The following is a 17,881-nucleotide window of genomic DNA, read 5'->3' on the forward strand; positions in this document are numbered from 1 at the left end:
GTGTGTGTGTGTGTGTGTGTGTGTGTGTGTGTATCTGCTTTCCCTTGGGTAATACTCCAGTCTAATATACTGTAATAGCCTACACACTGACTATCTGAATGACATGGAGATTATGTCCACCATTTCATACCCTTGTCGAGGTAATCCTCTAGTTAATCCTCCGTTGCCCTGTGTGCACAGGTCAAAGGCAATGTACGCATACTCCTCATGATACAACCAGGGATCATTCACTTTGTACACAGTTTATTTGTGTATATTAGCTGCAGCTGAATTGTCTGGGATAATGTTGTGACACGCTCATTATTCTGAGCAGTGCGTCTTCACGCAGCAAGTGAGATACGTCACAGCCAGTAGCCAGAGTAACCCGATGCTTGTACATGCAATCGGGACCCGAGCCATATCTGCCATTCGATCCAAGCACAATGTTTGTGTTGACGATGGTAATCTCTCAGCCTGTCTGGTAGACCGTATGTGTGGGACCCCTGAAGCTCAGAGTCCCGGGACATGGACACGTGTCTCGTTACTGTAGTCTGATGTGCATCACGCTGACGTCAAGAACACACCGACCACGTCTACCTCAGCAGCGCGTGTGGGGAGCGTGTCTATGTTCCCACAGCCCGATGGTCCCACAGCCCAATGTGTCCACATTTCTAAGTAATCTAACTAGCCCTAACCCTAACCCTAACACTGACTCTAACACTGACCCTAACCCTAACACTGACCCTAACACTGACCCTAACACTGACCCTAACCCTAACACTGACCCTAGCCCTAACACTGACCCTAGCCCTAACACTGACCCTAACTCTAACACTGACCCTAACACTGACCCTAACCCTAACACTGACCCTATCCCTAACACTGACACTGACCCTAACACTGACCCTAACCCTAGCCCTAACACTGACCCTAACACTGACCCTAACACTGACCCTAGCCCTAACCCTAACCCCAACACTGACCCTAACCCTAACACTGACCCTAGCCCTAACACTGACCCTAACTCTAACACTGACCCTAACACTGACCCTAACCCTAACACTGACCCTATCCCTAACACTGACACTGACCCTAACACTGACCCTAACCCTAGCCCTAACACTGACCCTAACCCTAGCCCTAACACTGACCCTAACCCTAGCCCTAACACTGACCCTAACCCTAGCCCTAACACTGACCCTAACCCTAGCCCTAACACTGACCCTAGCCCTATCCCTAGCCCACCTATGACATATTAGAAATGTGGGACCATTGGGTTGTGGGAACATAGCGATGACCCCGCCAGCCCTGTCTGTACATTGACTTTGCCTTTGATAATGACCATCAATAATATAATGTTTCATCTCACTTCATTATAAATGTGTTCTGGGTCCAGTCTCTGCTGTCGTCCATCCTTAATGAGCGGTTCAAAAAGTGAAGTGGTTATAAGCAGAAAGCAGTCACGTCGTTTTGTTTACCCTCTTTCAGAGCAGCAAGAGTACTTACCTCAGCAACACCTACTATAGTAGTGTGAGTAGAAAGTGTTTAGTAGAGAGAGAGAGAGAGAGAGAGAGAGAGAGAGAGAGAGAGAGAGACAGAGAGAGAGAGACAGAGAGAGACAGAGCGAGAGAGAGAGAGACAGAGAGAGAGAGAGAGAGAGAGAGAGAGAGAGACACAGAGAGACACAGAGAGAGAGAGAGAGAGAGAGAGACAGAGAGACACAGAGAGAGAGAGAGAGAGAGAGAGAGAGAGAGAGAGAGAGAGAGAGAGAGAGAGAGAGAGAGAGACATGTCTGGACTTGTCATACAACTTGTTTGTACACAGTTCTAATTTTTATTTGTATTTCAATATAAATGTCAATCAACTGCAATGTCCACACTTCTTTTACACTTATTAACAACAGGTAGCGTTGAAGTGTTGATTTAATTATTTATTTTTTACATTTTTACAGATGTAGTGTTGACATTGAATGATGTCATTGGTATGATGTCAATATGACTATCAACAGACCATGTTCACAAGCACGACACATGGGCGCCGAAATTACGTGACATTACGCTACTGAGGTTGACGTCTGCGGTGTGGTCCAGGCTTTATGTACAGGAGGATATATCGCCTGTCGAATTATCCCTCGTCTATCCATTATTAAAACATTGTGACGTTAGAATTATAAGGTTCTATCTCTATTTGTCAAAATTGAGTTTTTTACATAATCTGATCAATTAGGTGTTTATTATGTGTTTATTTTTTTAAATGGTTACATTTTTTAGTTAGTGATTCATAAAATACAAAGGTTCCATCTCACAAAACATAATGGAATGTAAAAACTTTGACGCTCAATATCTCTGAACTACCCTAAACGGAGATAGAACCTTATCATTCTAAGCTCACGACATAGCTTCTTGTGTATCTATCAGCACAGCAGAATCCTCTGGCTGGTGTGAGTCTGAGTTCTTGTAGATGTGTGCTGGTGGTCCGTTAACCTCAAATATGTGACGTCAGCTGGTGAGAGGGGGAACAAGTCGGCAACCGATTGAAAGGTTCAGACTTTTATCCTGAAAAGCCTATTTCAGAATAAAAGTCTGAACATTCGGTCGGTTTGCCGACTTGTTCCCCCTCTCACCAGCTGCTGTCACATGTTTCCATTCATGACACGTACAGTATATTCACGTACACTGCCTCGAACCGATTAACCGAACCATTGTCCGTGTCATTCAACACCTCTTGATATGATTGATTTGATTTGATTTGATTTGATTTGATTTGATTTGATATGATATGATATGATGTGACGTAACGGTGGGTGGTGTCGTGAGGAGAAATGAGTCAACAACAGACCTCCGCTTTCCCTCTCTTTTTGCCTCTTTATCTTTCTACCTTTTCTTACCAGTCACTCTTTCACTCTTTCATCCTCTCTCCTCCTCTCTTGACTCCTTCTCTCACTCCCCTCTACGGAGAGGTGGATGCGTCTCTCCTGTCTCCTCCTCCTCTTCTCTCACACTACCTCCATGATTATGGTAATAATAATAATAATAATAATAACTTGGGATTTGTATAACGCCTTTCATAAAACCCAAGGACGCTTTACAATTCTAGAGGAAATGGTCAGACAAACAAAACAGAAAGCAAAGAAAACAAAACAGAAACAGTGACTAGGGGGCCAAAGGCCTTGGTGAACAGATGGGTTTTGAGGGCTGATTTGAAGGAGTCCAGGGTGGGGGGGGGGGGGGGGGCGTTGCGGATCACTATGGGTGAGAGAGTTCCAGAGGGTAGGTGCAGCCACGCTGAAGGCTCTGTCCCCAAAGGTCCGTAGGTTGGTGCGGGGGGGGGGACAGCAGGCGGATATTGGGTGGATATCGGGGTTCACTATAGTGAACACTGTTAGCAGGATATTGTAAAGTGCCACTAGAGGGGGATGTGTAGTCATGGCAGGAGGAACATACAGTACACATCTCAAAGGAGGAGGCGTAGCTGTGATTCCTTGGTAACCTGCTCATGTCTCGGTACAGGCGTTGTGTCTCAGGACAGTCTAAAGCTCTCCGTTCCTACCAATCTCTACTCCCCCTGTGGAATCGAGTCCTTTGGAAAGAGGCCAAAAGCCAAGCCGCCATTGCTTAGCAACCGTTCCACATGATTACATCAGAGAGAATGTGTGGATTGCAGCGCGATGCCCACCCCACCACACAAAGATGTGGTATGAAGGGTATCATTCAGACTCGATTCGGGGGCTACGATGACACGTGTGCGATGATGCATTATTGTATTTCCCTGCAGTGCTTTTTTGGAAAAACTACAACTTGTAATGTGAATGTCATATGAATTGAGCCTTGAAGGGAGTGTGACACACACACACAGAGAGAGAGAGAACCGATTTGTTTGTATGTAACCTCCATATACTGTACTGTTAGTAGAGAGAGTGTGTAGGGTGGTGGGAGAGTGAGTGTCATCAGCGTCACAGTGGCGGCGATAAAGGTACACAATGCCACTAGTGCAGTGTAAGCAATCGGGCGAGCAGCGAGCCAGGGCTGTGGCGTGTGGAATATGCTAGTGGACGCAGACAATGCGCCGGGCCGCGGCCTGACCAGCCCTCAGAGGGACAGGGGTAGTCGCCTCACCGCGACAACAGCCCCCTCTCGCCACCCTCCCTCTTTTTTTCTTTTTTTTGGTCCCCCCCAGCGAAGGGAATGCCACAGCATGGGCTCGGGGAGGACGCTCAAGTTCGCCCTGTGCGAGGTGCTGCAGTTCGCGGGCCTGTGCGTGCCGCTCTTCATCGTCATGCAGAGGTTCGCTATCATCGTGGCCCGGGTCAAGAGCGTGTCGCAGCCCCCCGGCGACGGCAGCACGGCATACTGGCTCATCGTGGCCTCGTCCATCGCCTACGTCACCTCCACCGCCCTGCTGGTCTGGGTGCCCATGAAGTACATGGTGTTCATGAAGAAGAAGTTCCTTATCGGGAGGAAGAAATGGTGAGTGTGTGGGGGGGGGAGTGTGGGGGAGGGGTGTGGGGGGTGGCTTAGGGGCCCAGTGCGGGGGGGTTTCAGTGTGTCTGAGGCTGGAGCTGTGATGTAACCAGAAGGATGTCCAGAACAGAAGACGTGAGTCTGTCTGTCTGTCTTGGGGTTGAAGGTGTGGTGTGGCCTGACCAGCTGACCAGCCTCTGAGGTGTTGTCTGTCTGAGATGGTCTGTCTGGTCATCGGGTTTTTGGTGAAAGAGGGTGAAAGAGGGACTAGTTGCGACTTCTTCTTTTAGTTATTTTAGAACTCTCTCTTTTACAAGTATCTGAATGTAGTAGATTCCTTTTTGGATACCTCCAGCCATGAACTTAGACTGTCCCTTTCTCTCCCAATCTCTCTCTCCCTACCTCCCTCTCTCCCTCTCTCTCTCTCTCTCTCTCTCTCTCTCTCTCTCTCTCTCTCTCTCTCTCTCTCTCTCTCTCTCTTTCACAGGAGGCCGGTCGCCCTGGTGTATGTGATTCTCTCTACATTACCCTGCTTTGCCTTTCTCATCGCCAGCTCAGAGGTAAAACCATGTGACCGCCACTGTTTGTCCTGTAGCTCTGCTGCTCTGCTCTGTGTCTCAGTGTGTGTCCGTTCGGGTGACCTTTGACATAGATTCTCCTCTGACCGATGAACTTTGACACCCGACCTTTTTTTTTTCTGAAATGAAAGTAAGCCGTTTTCCAAATCACTGTATATATAGATTCGTAATGTACTTAAAATGTTGTTGGGGGCAGCGCGACACGCAAGACTTTCTGTAATCCTCCATTTTGACACCACTTCCATATTCGCCCGAGTGCCTTTCCTTGAAGTGTGGTGGTATCATCGTGGAGAGGGATTATTTAGGACAGATGGGTTTTAAGTGGATAAGTGGAGAGGAACTTTGGTTTCTCAGGGGAGCAATAATACAGCCTCTAATGGCCAAGGAGCTACTGATAAGCAGCTGAGTTCCTCTTCCTGTCCCGAGCCGTACCGGCCGCATCAGCTGTCCGTCTGGCACTTTCTAACTTCCTGTCTGAGAGGATACCTGCTCCTATTAGCTGTCTATGAGGCAGTTTCCAAAGGTCCCGCGGTGACCCGCGGTGACCCCGGGGTCCCTTACTCCTCGGCTGTCTTTTTACATAAGAGTCATAAATTCTGATAACTCAGATAACCTCTAGTGTCTTTTGTTCTGTGTTCCTGTATGGCTCGAAGACCTGAGGTAAGCACATACCAACCAGGGGAGCGAACAAAGCGATTAGCCTACTAACCCAGTGTCAGAGCAAGACCCTGTGACACTTCTGGGATCTGGTATGTGAGGTTGAACTGAACATCTGTGTTATGGAAGCCAAGCCGGTTTGACGATTCAACGTGTCACAGTTCAGTTTGATCCTCAATCAAGGGCTTCAGTGTTATTTCAATATCTCAATACATTTACATTTTTGGCATTTAGCAGACGCCTTATTCCAAAGCGACTTACACTCAATACATTTGACTAAGCAAGTGAATCGTCAATCCACCAGTCGTAGCAGGAAGAATAATCCAGCTCAGGCCCGGGGCCATTGGCAGTCTCTGTGATAGAAGGAAAAATCCAATATGGATTTAAATGTGTGGTTTCATGTGGTTTTTCAGGTGCAGATGAACAACAGTATGAGACAAGACACGTTCACGGAACTCCCGGTGTCGCTGGTCCTCTTCTCTCTCATCTGCATCGACATCGTGGAGAGGATCCGACACTGTCGACTAACGGGACAGGGTGAGAAGGCCAGCTCAACACTAACACCTCGACACTAACAGCTCGACACTAACACCTCGACACTAACAGCTCAACACTAACACCTCGACACTAACACCTCGACACTAACACCTCGACACTAACACCTCGACACTAACAGCTCGACACTAACAGCTCAACACTAACACCTCGACACTAACAGCTCGACACTAACACCTCAACACTAACACCTCGACACTAACAGCTCAACACTAACACCTCGACACTAACACCTCGACACTAACACCTCGACACTAACAGCTCAACACTAACACCTCGACACTAACAGCTCAACACTAACACCTCGACACTAACAGCTCGACACTAACACCTCGACACTAACAGCTCGACACTAACACCTCGACACTAACAGCTCGACACTAACACGCACAACACTAACACCTCGACACTAACAGCTCGACACTAACACCTCGACACTAACAGCTCAACACTAACACCTCGACACTAACACCTCAACACTAACAGCTCGACACTAACACCTCGACACTAACAGCTCAACACTAACACCTCGACACTAACACCTCGACACGAACAGCTCAACACTAACATGCACGAAACAGTCCAACCACATCTATTTACGCGGAAATTAATCAAGCTGGAACCCAAAAATGTGCTTCCTTTTTTGTCTGTATGGCAGTGAAATCCCTAATTTCATCACCTCGAGGATGACAAAAAGCTATCACACGGTGTCGCGAATCGGTATAAAATTATATTCAAAGAGGTCTAAAAAAGGTCCAAAAAGGTATTTGACTTGTTGAAACTTGTAGGAACCCAGCAACAACAACATCAGACCGTGTCGCTAGCTACTGCACCCCTCCACTTTAGCCTTACGTTTACACAATCTCACTGAACCCCCAACCTCTGACTCTGACTCAGACCGGAAGGGTCTAACTCCATGACGATGAAGTTCAACAACCTCACACTCATCATGAGACCTGAGATGTTCCAGGAAATTAGCAGGAAGCTTGGTTGTAAGCCTCACCAAACTGATTCTGGTAACAGTTGCTGAATTAGCAGAATCATAACAATGCGTCCTAAAGGATGACTGTCAGTTTATTAAGAATCAATTTATTTTATTTGCAACACCGTGAATTTAACAGTAACACTCCTGGATCGAGCACACGTTAGGGGAGGCTGGTGGAGGTAGAAATTGGAGGACGGGATCAAAGTAATGCATGGAATGGAATAAGGAATAGTATCAAATGCTAACCCTTATAATAATAACCCTATATTAGAATAATAATAATAATAATAATAATAATAATAATAATAACTTGGATTTATATAGCGCCTTTCATAAAACCCAAGGACGCTTTACAATTCTAAAGGAAATAGTCAGACAGACAAAACAGAAAACAAACAAAACAAAACAGAAACAATGACATGGGGCCTTATTTCATTTCAATGAGCCTGGCCTCTAATTTCTCCCTCCACCAGCCTCCACTAGTACACATGTAATCCCCCCCAAGATCGTGGTTACAATCCCAAGGACCGCAATTTCTGTTGTGTCCTCCCTCTAATCTCCTGTGAATTTCCCACCCACTGTCTAAATAAATATTTTAAAAGAGTGGGATTCCACTCTCTCCTCAAGTTTTTTTTTTATGTTCTCCTTTAAGGTGCTACACATGACCTTTGACCTTTTCACTGTACTGCATAGACGTTAATGGCCTTGAAAACCTGCAGAGATTGTGGAGAGATAGTGTTTTAAAGTAATGGTGCTCCCCCATCACCTTTTCAGTCCAGGGTTCCTACAAGTTTCAACAAGTCAAATTTAAGACCTTTTTAGACCTTTTTTTAGACCTCTTAGACCTATACATGACACCATATGATAGCTTTTTGTCATCCTCAAGGTGATGAAATTAGGGATTTCACTGCCATACAGACAAAAAAGGAAGCGAATTGGCATTTTTTTGGTTCCAGCTTGATTAATTTCCGCGTAAATAGATGTGGTCGGACTGATTTCCTTGCAGGATCTCATTTTTAAGACCTAGCACCTCATTTTTAGACTGGATAACTGAAATTCAAGACCTTTCCGGCCTTGGGGCTTTGCTTGGTGGATTTTAGACTTTAAGGCTTTGTAAGACCAGCGCCATAGCTCGTAAACAAAAAATGTTAGCTCGTAAACAAAAACACAGGTAAATCAAAACGATTATACAAATATTTCTTATTACATGGAGGGTATTCCATCAACGTTGCTAAAGAAAAAAACCCTGGCTTATTTTTGATAAGTCTCGCGAAGACTTCAAAGAAGGATAAACCTGGATGATTTTTACCTGGAAACCTGGAAGTCTTGTGAGATTTATCAAAATAAGCCTGCGTTTTCCTTTAGCAACGTTGATGGAATACCCCCCTGGCCTTAAATCAACGGTCTGGATAAGTGGTTTTGTGATGGAGACTAGCTAGCACCAAACAAGCTAGTGTAAACAAAACCTGTTGTAATGTCTACGTGTGGCCACCGGGGACCCAGATTTCATGTGCAGTTCCTTAGGTTTTTGTTGTTTTTGTTGTTTTTTTACATTTATTTCGACAGTAAAATCCCCTTTAGTTATAGAATGAGCCAGATTAATTTGTATCGGCTACTGAAAAATCTGCCTGAATAATTTGTGGTATTTTTAAATTTTTCACTGATAAGAAATGCTATTGTTCTGCCGTGCAGGCCGGTCATTGTCAGCTGATGTCAGTGAGTCGTCATCACTGCTGTGATGTTCTATGCTGTGCTTTGCTCTGCAGTGCTGTGGACTGTGCATGTCCATGCTATTCTAATCTGGGCTCATCTGCACTGTCTGCCACTTTAGTCCTATAATAATAATAATAATAATAATAATAATAATAATAATAATAATAATAATAATAATAAAAACTTTTATTTGTATAGTGCTTTTCCTGCAAAGATATAGTTAGAAACTATAACTTTCCTGTCACGACTTAGTTCCTGTCTTCCTGTCCTAACTAACAAATTGGACAGACTGTGGACTGTGGACTGGGCACGTCTATGCTATTCTAATCTGGGCTCATCTGCACTGTTCTGCACTTTATAATAATAATAATAATAATAATAATAATAATAATAATAATAATAATAATAATAATACTTTGGACTTATATAGTGCTTTTCTAGACACTCAAAGACGCTTTACAAACGGAAAAGATCGGGTAGTAATAATAAATAGAAAAAAAAGATAAGTAAAAGAAAGTATAGGGGACTAATACATTTTTAGATTACTAATCTTAGTCAAAGTGTCTTTGTAGGACAATCTACTCTGTATACTGCAATTACACCTAGATTTCGGGCGGAGAAAAGCGGCGAACAAGCGACGCCAGCGTCCTCTCTCGACCGGCATTTTTTCTGTCTTTGACTTTTTTAACTTTTAGTCCTATAACTTTCTCTGTCATGACTACTAAACCGCTCACGTATCGTCTCCTGTCTTCCTGTCCCCCTAGCTAACGAATTGGACAGACTGTAGACTGTGGCCTGGGCACGTCTATGCTATTCTAATCTGGGCTCATCTGCACTGTCCTGCTTTGAATTAGTCCTCTAACTTTCTAACTTGTCACGACTAATAAACCACTCACGTATCGTCTCCTGTCTTCCTGTCCCTAGCTAACGTCTATGCTATCCTAATCTGGGCTCATCTGCACTGTCCTGCTTTTAAGTAATTAGTCCTATAACTTTCTACTGTCACGACTACTAAACGACTCACCTATCCTCCCTGTCTCCCTGTCTCCCCCTAGCTAACGAATTGGACCGAGACGCAGACATCCCATCCACCGTCCTCACGCACGTGGAGCAGGTAACACCAACGACACCCGTAACGCCAGCTGTGCCCGGGCCCGCCGACCCTGCGGCTGCGGCGCCCGCCGCGGACCCTGCGGCCGCAGCTGCTGCGGCGGGGGCGGCTGCGGCGGCGGGGGCGCCTGCAGCAGCAGGAGCGGGGGGCGCCGCCGGCCGACCGGAAGCCAACGGGGCGGTGCCGGGCCTGGCGGGCACGGGGGGGAGCAACCAGGGGAGACAGTACAGCATCTCGGGCCTGAGCTCGCGCTCGGCCAGCACGGCGTACCGCATCTCCCCGTACGCCTACACGGGGCCCCTGCGCTTCCTGTGCGCCAGCGACGCGCGGGCGGAGGTGTTCGTGGACAGCTTTCTGTTCTGGATGGACACGGTGGAGATGGTGCGGGTGGCGGGGCACCCGGCGGTGTTCTTCTCCGGCTGGGTGTTCCCCATCTACATCTTCAGCTACGTGTCCTGCCTGCGTCTGGTGGTGATGCCCCACAGTCCCCTGTTGTCCTCGCTGGGCGTGGCCCTGCAGGACCTCCCCTTCCTGTTCGTGCGTATCGGCATCATCGCGTTCTTCGGCTTCGTCACCCCGCTGCTCTACCTGTTGAAGAACCTGCTGGTGTGCCTGGCCTTCGTCTACTTCAACTTCATGACCAAGCTGAGGGTGTTCAACACAGAGAGGATGTCCTTCTGAGAGAGAGCTGCCATAGACATCGACACGAGACGATTATAAAAACACAAAACACAAAAACAATGGACTTATAATTAACTCAACCAACCAACTGAGGAGTTAGACCCTAACCAAATGGAGAGAGAGAGAGAGAGAGAGAGAGAGAGAGAGAGAGAGAGAGAGAGAGAGAGAGAGAGAGAGAGAGAGAGAGAGAGAGAGAGAGAGAGAGAGAGAGAGAGAGAGAGAGAGAGAGAGAGAGAGGGAAACAACTGGTTCACTCTGGGATGAGGGGAGAGTCAGTATCATGGACATCATTACTGAGAAGAGGAGAAGAATAGGGGAGAGGGTTCCTGTGGGTTCTGGCACAGCAAAGACAGATTTATTGATTTGACAATGATGATTCTGATGAAAGGAGGTGAGGTGGAGGGCTGGCTACGGTGTGGTGCTTTTTGCAGGCCAAAAGGGAACTCTTTGGCAATGTGTTCCCTGTTAAAGGGATGGAGGACATTTACTGTCAGAGGACTATCTGTTGTTGTCTGTCTCACTGTTCTTATCTTATTTCCTTCTGGTTCCAAGTTTGTTTTTTTTACCCCCAAAAACCAACTCCCTAACCTGAACCATGGCACTTTGAGAATGTAAAGAACCTGTCATCTGATGTCTCTTCTTACTGATTTTATAACAGAGAAAGAAAAACTTATTTTTTTTCTATTACCATAAAGTGCAGTGAATGTGTAAGAATATAAATCATAAATGTCGTTATACATCCCAGATTTTTTTTTTCTTTGCTAGGTTAAGATCCATCTATTCACAAAAAATGAAAACAAAAGCGTGAGTTTGTACCAATGACACATATATTTTGGTAAAATTAATAAAGAAAAGAGGAAAATATATCTTGCTTTTTTTGGATATGATATGATTTCGTATGAGCACTTGTGTACTATATGAATGAATGTAGGCCCCCCGGCGTGAGAGTGTGTTTGAATGACTGTGTGTGTTTTCCTATTTTTGTATTGAGGGTGTTTATGTGACTCTACCCAGTGTGTGTGTTTATGTGACTCCAGCCTCCAACCTCCAACCTCACTCAGCTGATGGTGCTGCAAGGCCTAGGCTCAACACTAGCCTCCTCTCCTGAAGCAAGGCCTGGGTCACATGACTCAACACTGGCCTCCTCTCCCCAGCAAGGCCTGGGTCACATGACTCAACACTGGCCTCCTCTCCCCAGCAAGGCCTGGGTCACATGACTCAACGCTGGCCTCCTCTCCCCAGCAAGGCCTGGGTCACATGACTCAACACTAGCCTCCCTGGGTCACATGGCTCAACACTAGCCTCCCTCCCTACAGCAAGGCCTGGGTGACAGGGCTCAACACTAGTACCCCCCCCCCCCCCAGCAAGGCCTGGGTGACTCAACACTAGCCTCCCTACAGCAAGGCCTGGGTCATATGACTCAACGCTAGCCTCCCTAACAGCAAGGCCTGGGTCACATGGCTCAACACTAGCCTCCCTCCCTACAGCAAGCAAGGCCTGGGTCACATGACTCAACACTAGCCTCCCTACAGCAAGGCCTGGGTCACATGGCTCAACACTAGTAGCCTCCCTCCCTACAGCAAGGCCTAGCCTTCCCCCAGCAAGGCCTGGGTCACATGACTCAACACTAGCCTCCCCACCCCCAGCAAGGCCTGGGTCACATGACTCAACACTAGCCCCCCCACGATGGGTCCGCGTGGCCCGCTCTCCACTCCTCTTCCCCCGGCAGGAAGCAGGATTTCCTCCCCCCCTCCTGTCCTCTCTTTCCTCCCTCCTCCTGTCCTCTCTTTCTTTCTGGGGGGGGGGCCTTTGATCAGGTGCTCTGCTACAGTACATTTTGATGATCTGACAATTTTTCCTTCAACATATCCTACAACCCCAGTCCTTGTACACGTTTAATATCCAAGAATATCTAGCGTCAAAACGTTGTTTAGACACGTATGCATTTCCCAACGTTTCAAACGTTTCAAACATCCAGTTGAATCGGGACTCTTTCACACAGAACGTTCTTGTCCACAGACCCACACTCACACCCAGACTTCAGTGTCAGTGACTTGGTAAAAATGTCATCGCATGTGTGCGTGCCCCCTCCCTCGCCCACAGTGTTTTACTCTATATGCGGCGAAACTAAATGTTGAAATAGCAGTAATACCACGTTCATTGATAAAAAATGACATAAGGGATGGAAAGGGGGGATGGCAGTTTTAGAAGGGGGATGATTTTTACCGTTTTTATTTCAGGGGGGGATGCCATCCCCCCTCATCCCCCCTCAACTCGAGTGCTGGATACCAGTATCCTATCTTACATTGAGTATCCGTCAAGAACAGTTAACCATAGGGTTGGTTCTGATCCAATATGAATTGGATCAGGTTAAGTGATGGGCTCTTAAGTGAAGGGCTGACCTTTGACCTGGGATTTTTATGCTTTGGTGGCTTCTTCTTCTTCTGTGGTATTCCTGGTAAATACGTGTGAGGAGGGGATGCACACTTCCCACTTCTACCCTCCTTTGCTCCTTTGGTCTCAATGGCCATGGAAGTTCATGGAAACGGTTCCCCTCTGGCCAACCCTCCACTCCGACCCATGTGACAGGATATACATCTGTGTGATGACAGGGGATAGATAGCCGCTATATCTCTGTCTCACTACTTCTTTATGAGAGACACATGAACACACAGCCAGATCCCCCTCTCTCTCTCTCTCTCTCTCTCACTCTCTTTCTGGTACTGGAGAACTATCTTACACCACCATTAGGATACCAAACTATGCACCAGCTAGAATGACGCCCAGTGTAACAAACCTCGCTGTGCTCCTCTGCCTCATGCAAGCCCTCCTCCTCCGCTGTACAGCTGAAATAGGTATGTGTGTGTGTGCTTTTCTCTGCTCCTTTCTCTACTTTTAATGTATTATTATTTTTTGGGCCATAACATGTTGTGAAAGAAAGGCATGATATCTGTTGATATCCTTTTCCAATGCATAGCTAATTATTAGGCAGCTAGACGTTAAATGTAGTAGAGTTTTCTGCAGAGTATTCTGCAGACTGATGATCAATATTTCAAGAATGCCCTGGTTGCAAAGCAGTTCACTATGTCAACTATGGCTGTATGAGATGTACGTGATGAATAAAGTTAGATTTGATTTGATTTGATATTTGTTTATCTTTAGATGCAAGGATTTATTTAGTACCAATGAGTAGCTGTAGTCCCTCTGTATAGTAAGTTTTGGAATTGCTGACAGATGCAAAAAGTACAAATGATGCTTAAAGTACTAGTAAACATTTTAAAGATGTTTTTTTAGATTCAACACTAAGTGCAGTTTCCAATATTATAATTTTATTTAATATTATAATATAATATATATGTTATTTTGATAGTGGAATCAAGCAATATGCTATACAGTTTTGTGAGGAGGAGTTGCTAATAATAAGGAACATAATAATAATAATAATAATAATAATAATAATAATAATGAACATACCAATGAACATATCAATTACTAACCTACCATGTGGGGCATTTTGCTTTGCATCGTGCCTAACAATTCCCTGACAATAGTGACGATAAATCACAGCGTCTAGGGCGTTATTGCTTAAATTAATAAATAATAAATTGAATGTGAACTTTGTACAAAACGTCTGGCAACTACTCCCTTTAGTTGGGGTGTATTCCCTTTAGTTGGGGTGTATTCCCTTTAGTTGGGGTGTATTCCGTAGTAATACTACATGGCAGTTGTTGTTCATCATACAGACTGTTAATGAACCTAGCTGTAGACCCCTGAGAGAGTTGAGATGTGAGACCTGAACTGTAGATTGATTTACATTTACATTTACATTTTTGGCATTTAGCAGACGCCTTATTCCAAAGCGACTTACAATCAATACATTTGAATACTAAGCATGTGAATCAGCAGTCCACTATTCGTTGCAGGAAGAGTACTCTAGCTCGGGCCCGGGGCCACTGATAGAAGGAAAAACCTTCTCCCTATTATCGCCTTCTACTAAAACTTTTTTATTTTTTATTTATTTTTATATATTACTGGAGAAACTGAGAAACAGTACAAGCCAAGGGGGGCAGTAGAAGTTCTTAGGGACACAGTAGAGGGGAAAGCGGGTGTCTTTAGGAGACGTAGTGGTGAGGGTCAGAAGATGTCTCAGGAGGAGCAGTTAAGATGTAACCTGAAGAGATGGGTCTTCAGTCTACGACGGAAGATGGGTAGTGACTCTGCCGTTCTGACAGCCGTGGGGAGCTCATTCCACCAGCGGGGAGCCAGTGTTGTGAAGAGACGTGATCGGGCAGCCCGACTGCTGTGTAGAGGAGGTGGGGCCAGTCGGGGATTTACCCCCCCCCCCACACACCCACACCCAGTACTCGAGTTGTAAAAGAAAATCAGGTGGATGGTGGATTTTGTCATATGGGGGACAATTTTAGCATCCCCACAACATCAGTGACTTCAGTAAAAATGTCATTGCATGTGTGCGTGCCCCCCCCCTCGCCCACAGTATTTTACTCAATATGCACCGAAACTAAATGTTGAAATAGCAGTAATACCACATTCATTGATAAAATGACATAAGGGATGGAAAAGGGGGGTGGCAGTTTTAGAAGGGGGATGATTTTGACCATTTTTATTTCAGGGGGGGATGCCATCCCCCCTCGTCCCCCCTCAACTCGAGTGCTGCCCACACCCACAGTCACATTTCCTTTTGTGAGTGAGGCTCGCTAGGGAATAGCGACCAACATACCAATGAACAATATCAATGAGCGACACACTAAAGTCCGTCATTTCGCTTCACACACCTACCATACCTAACAACTTCCCCCCCTCCCTCCCTCCCCTCCACCCCCCCCCCCCCCCCCCCCCCGACGCCACCACAGACAGCGGCTCCTTCCTGATCTACAACGATAACCATAACATGTGTGTGACGGTGGTCAGCTCCAGCGTGGTCCAGACGGCCGCCTGCAACCCCGACGCCCAGAACCAGCAGTTCCGCTGGGCCTCGCAGTCGCGCCTGGTCAGCCTCTCCCTGAAGATGTGCCTGGGGGCCCAGGACCTGAAGGACTGGGTCAAGGTGCTGCTGTTCCCGTGCGACGAGAAGAGCGAGCTGCAGCACTGGGAGTGTAAGAACGAGACCCTGTTCGGCCTCAAGGACAAGGCCCTGTACCTCAACTACGGCAACCGCAACGAGAAGAGCATGATGATCTACCAGGGGTCGGGGGAGTGGAGCCGGTGGAAGGCCTACGGCACCAACAAAGACCTCTGCTCTAAAGGGTATCAAGGTAATGATGAGGCGGGGGGGGGGGTACCCCCCTCTGTACCCCCCTCTGTACCCCCTCTGTACCTCTGTACCTCTGTACCCCCCTCTGTACCCCCCTCTGTACCCCCCTCTGTACCCCCCTCTGTACCTCCCTCTGTACCCCCCTCTGTACCCCCCTCTGTACCTCTGTACCCCCCTCTGTACCTCTGTACCCCCCTCTGTACCCCCTCTGTACCCCCTCTGTACCCCCCTCTGTACCCCCCTCTGTACCCCCTCTGTACCCCCCTCTGTACCTCTGTACCCCCTCTGTACCCCCCTCTGTACCTCTGTACCCCCTCTGTACCCCCCTCTGTACCTCTGTACCCCATCTGTACCCCCCTCTGTACCTCTGTACCCCCTCTGTACCTCTGTACCTCTGTACCCCCTCTGTACCTCTGTACCCCCCTCTGTACCCCCTCTGTACCCCCTCTGGGGGGGGGGGGGGGCTACAGATGGGCAGGTACAGTGTTGCCAGATGGGCAGTTTTCCAGTTAGTTTAGGTTGCATTGTGCTGGTAAAATTGGGCTTGGGCTGGTGGACAGAATTTTAAAATATGTATTATGATATATTATATGCTATAATATTTGGGCTGTTTTTTTGTGGGGTTTTTTGTTGCAATTTGGGCAGATTTTGGGCACTTATTGGGCTGGTAAACATCAGACCAATCTGGCAACACTGGTCAGGTACTGCAGTCATGGAGATGCTCAGTAAATGTCCTGTATAGAATTCAGGTTAAAGGGATGTTCCAAGTTTCACAATTGCTCACCTGGTTTGGCCCTGACCTTGGCTGTGTAGCTTCCTTATACAGTATACTCAGTATTAATTCTGCAAATATGTACCAAAATGATATATAATATTATGAAAATTATATATAATATCATATATTATGACAGAATTCCCCCTCTGAAGACACTGTCTGTCTACTGCATTTTGCAAAAGTCACTTTGTCGCATTGTGTTACCATGACAACGGAAAAGCAAACATATATCGCAGCGTAACAAAATGAAATAACGCAGACAACACAGTCTTCAAAAAGGGATTCTGGCAGATCTGCCTTCGTAGTCACACGTTTGACAAAAAACAACAACGGACAACTGGACTGTCTGAGAAGCAGCACCTAGATCTCTAAATTCTCTCTTGTTTCCCTCCTCAGAGATATTCACCATAGGAGGTAACTCCTTTGGAAGCCCCTGTCAGTTCCCCTTCAAGTTTGTAGAGAAGTACTACGCTGAGTGCACTCAGGAGGGGCGCTCGGACGGGCAGCTCTGGTGTGGCACAGAGACAGATTACGATAAGGACAAGAAGTGGGGCTTCTGTCCCTCCACATGTAAGTACAGTATGACTTATCTGATTCATTAACGATGCTCCCTCCCTCTCTCTTATAATAATAATAATAATACTACTACTACTAATAATAATAGTAATACATTAGACTTATATAGCGCTTTTCTAGAGGTTAACTGGTGAAGGCAAGCTTGAAGAGGTGGGTTTAGAGGGCCTGTTTAAATGAGGGCCTCTTACCATTGATCAGAGTCACAGAGACGATGCTCTCTCCCTCTCTCTTATAATAATAATAATCATAATAATCATAATCATAATAATAATACATTAGACTTATATAGCGCTTTTCTAGACAATCAAAGACGCTTTACAAACTGAAAAGATTGAGTAGTAATAATATAAAAGACACAAAAAAGGTTAAGGTAGTGCTGGGGACACATGGGAAGGGGAGAGGGGGAGAGGGTTAACCGGTGAAGGCAAGCTTGAAGAGGTGGGTTTTGAGGGCCTGTTTAAACGAGGGCCTCTTAACATTGATCAGAGTCACAGAGAGAACACAAGCTCCTATAGAAAAGTCCAAATCTATTTTGACCA

At 46.4% G+C, this 17,881-nt stretch overlaps 2 protein-coding genes across 2 annotated transcripts in view; both read left to right on the forward strand.

Annotated features, from left to right (window-relative positions):
• chmp5b (charged multivesicular body protein 5b) overlaps positions 1–15,108 on the forward strand; it is a 495,962-nt gene extending 480,854 nt beyond the window's left edge. Inside the window, exon 9 of the transcript XR_013937765.1 lies at positions 15,098–15,108. The gene's annotated coding sequence lies outside the window, so the exon portion shown is untranslated. The remainder of the gene's footprint in view (positions 1–15,097) is intronic.
• The window catches only part of mrc1a (mannose receptor, C type 1a), a gene marked incomplete at both ends in the record, with an annotated part of 34,876 nt that continues 21,168 nt past the window's right edge, over positions 4,174–17,881 (forward strand). The window contains 6 exons of the mRNA XM_080544173.1: positions 4,174–4,445; positions 4,927–4,999; positions 6,088–6,211; positions 9,983–10,543; positions 15,591–15,992; positions 17,163–17,336. Coding sequence (XP_080400299.1) covers positions 4,174–4,445; positions 4,927–4,999; positions 6,088–6,211; positions 9,983–10,543; positions 15,591–15,992; positions 17,163–17,336 — 1,606 coding nt within the window. The remainder of the gene's footprint in view (positions 4,446–4,926; positions 5,000–6,087; positions 6,212–9,982; positions 10,544–15,590; positions 15,993–17,162; positions 17,337–17,881) is intronic.

This window comes from Nansenia antarctica, assembly GCF_963989245.1.
Source record: "Nansenia antarctica genome assembly, chromosome: 13".
In the NCBI taxonomy this organism is placed as follows: domain Eukaryota; kingdom Metazoa; phylum Chordata; class Actinopteri; order Argentiniformes; family Microstomatidae; genus Nansenia; species Nansenia antarctica.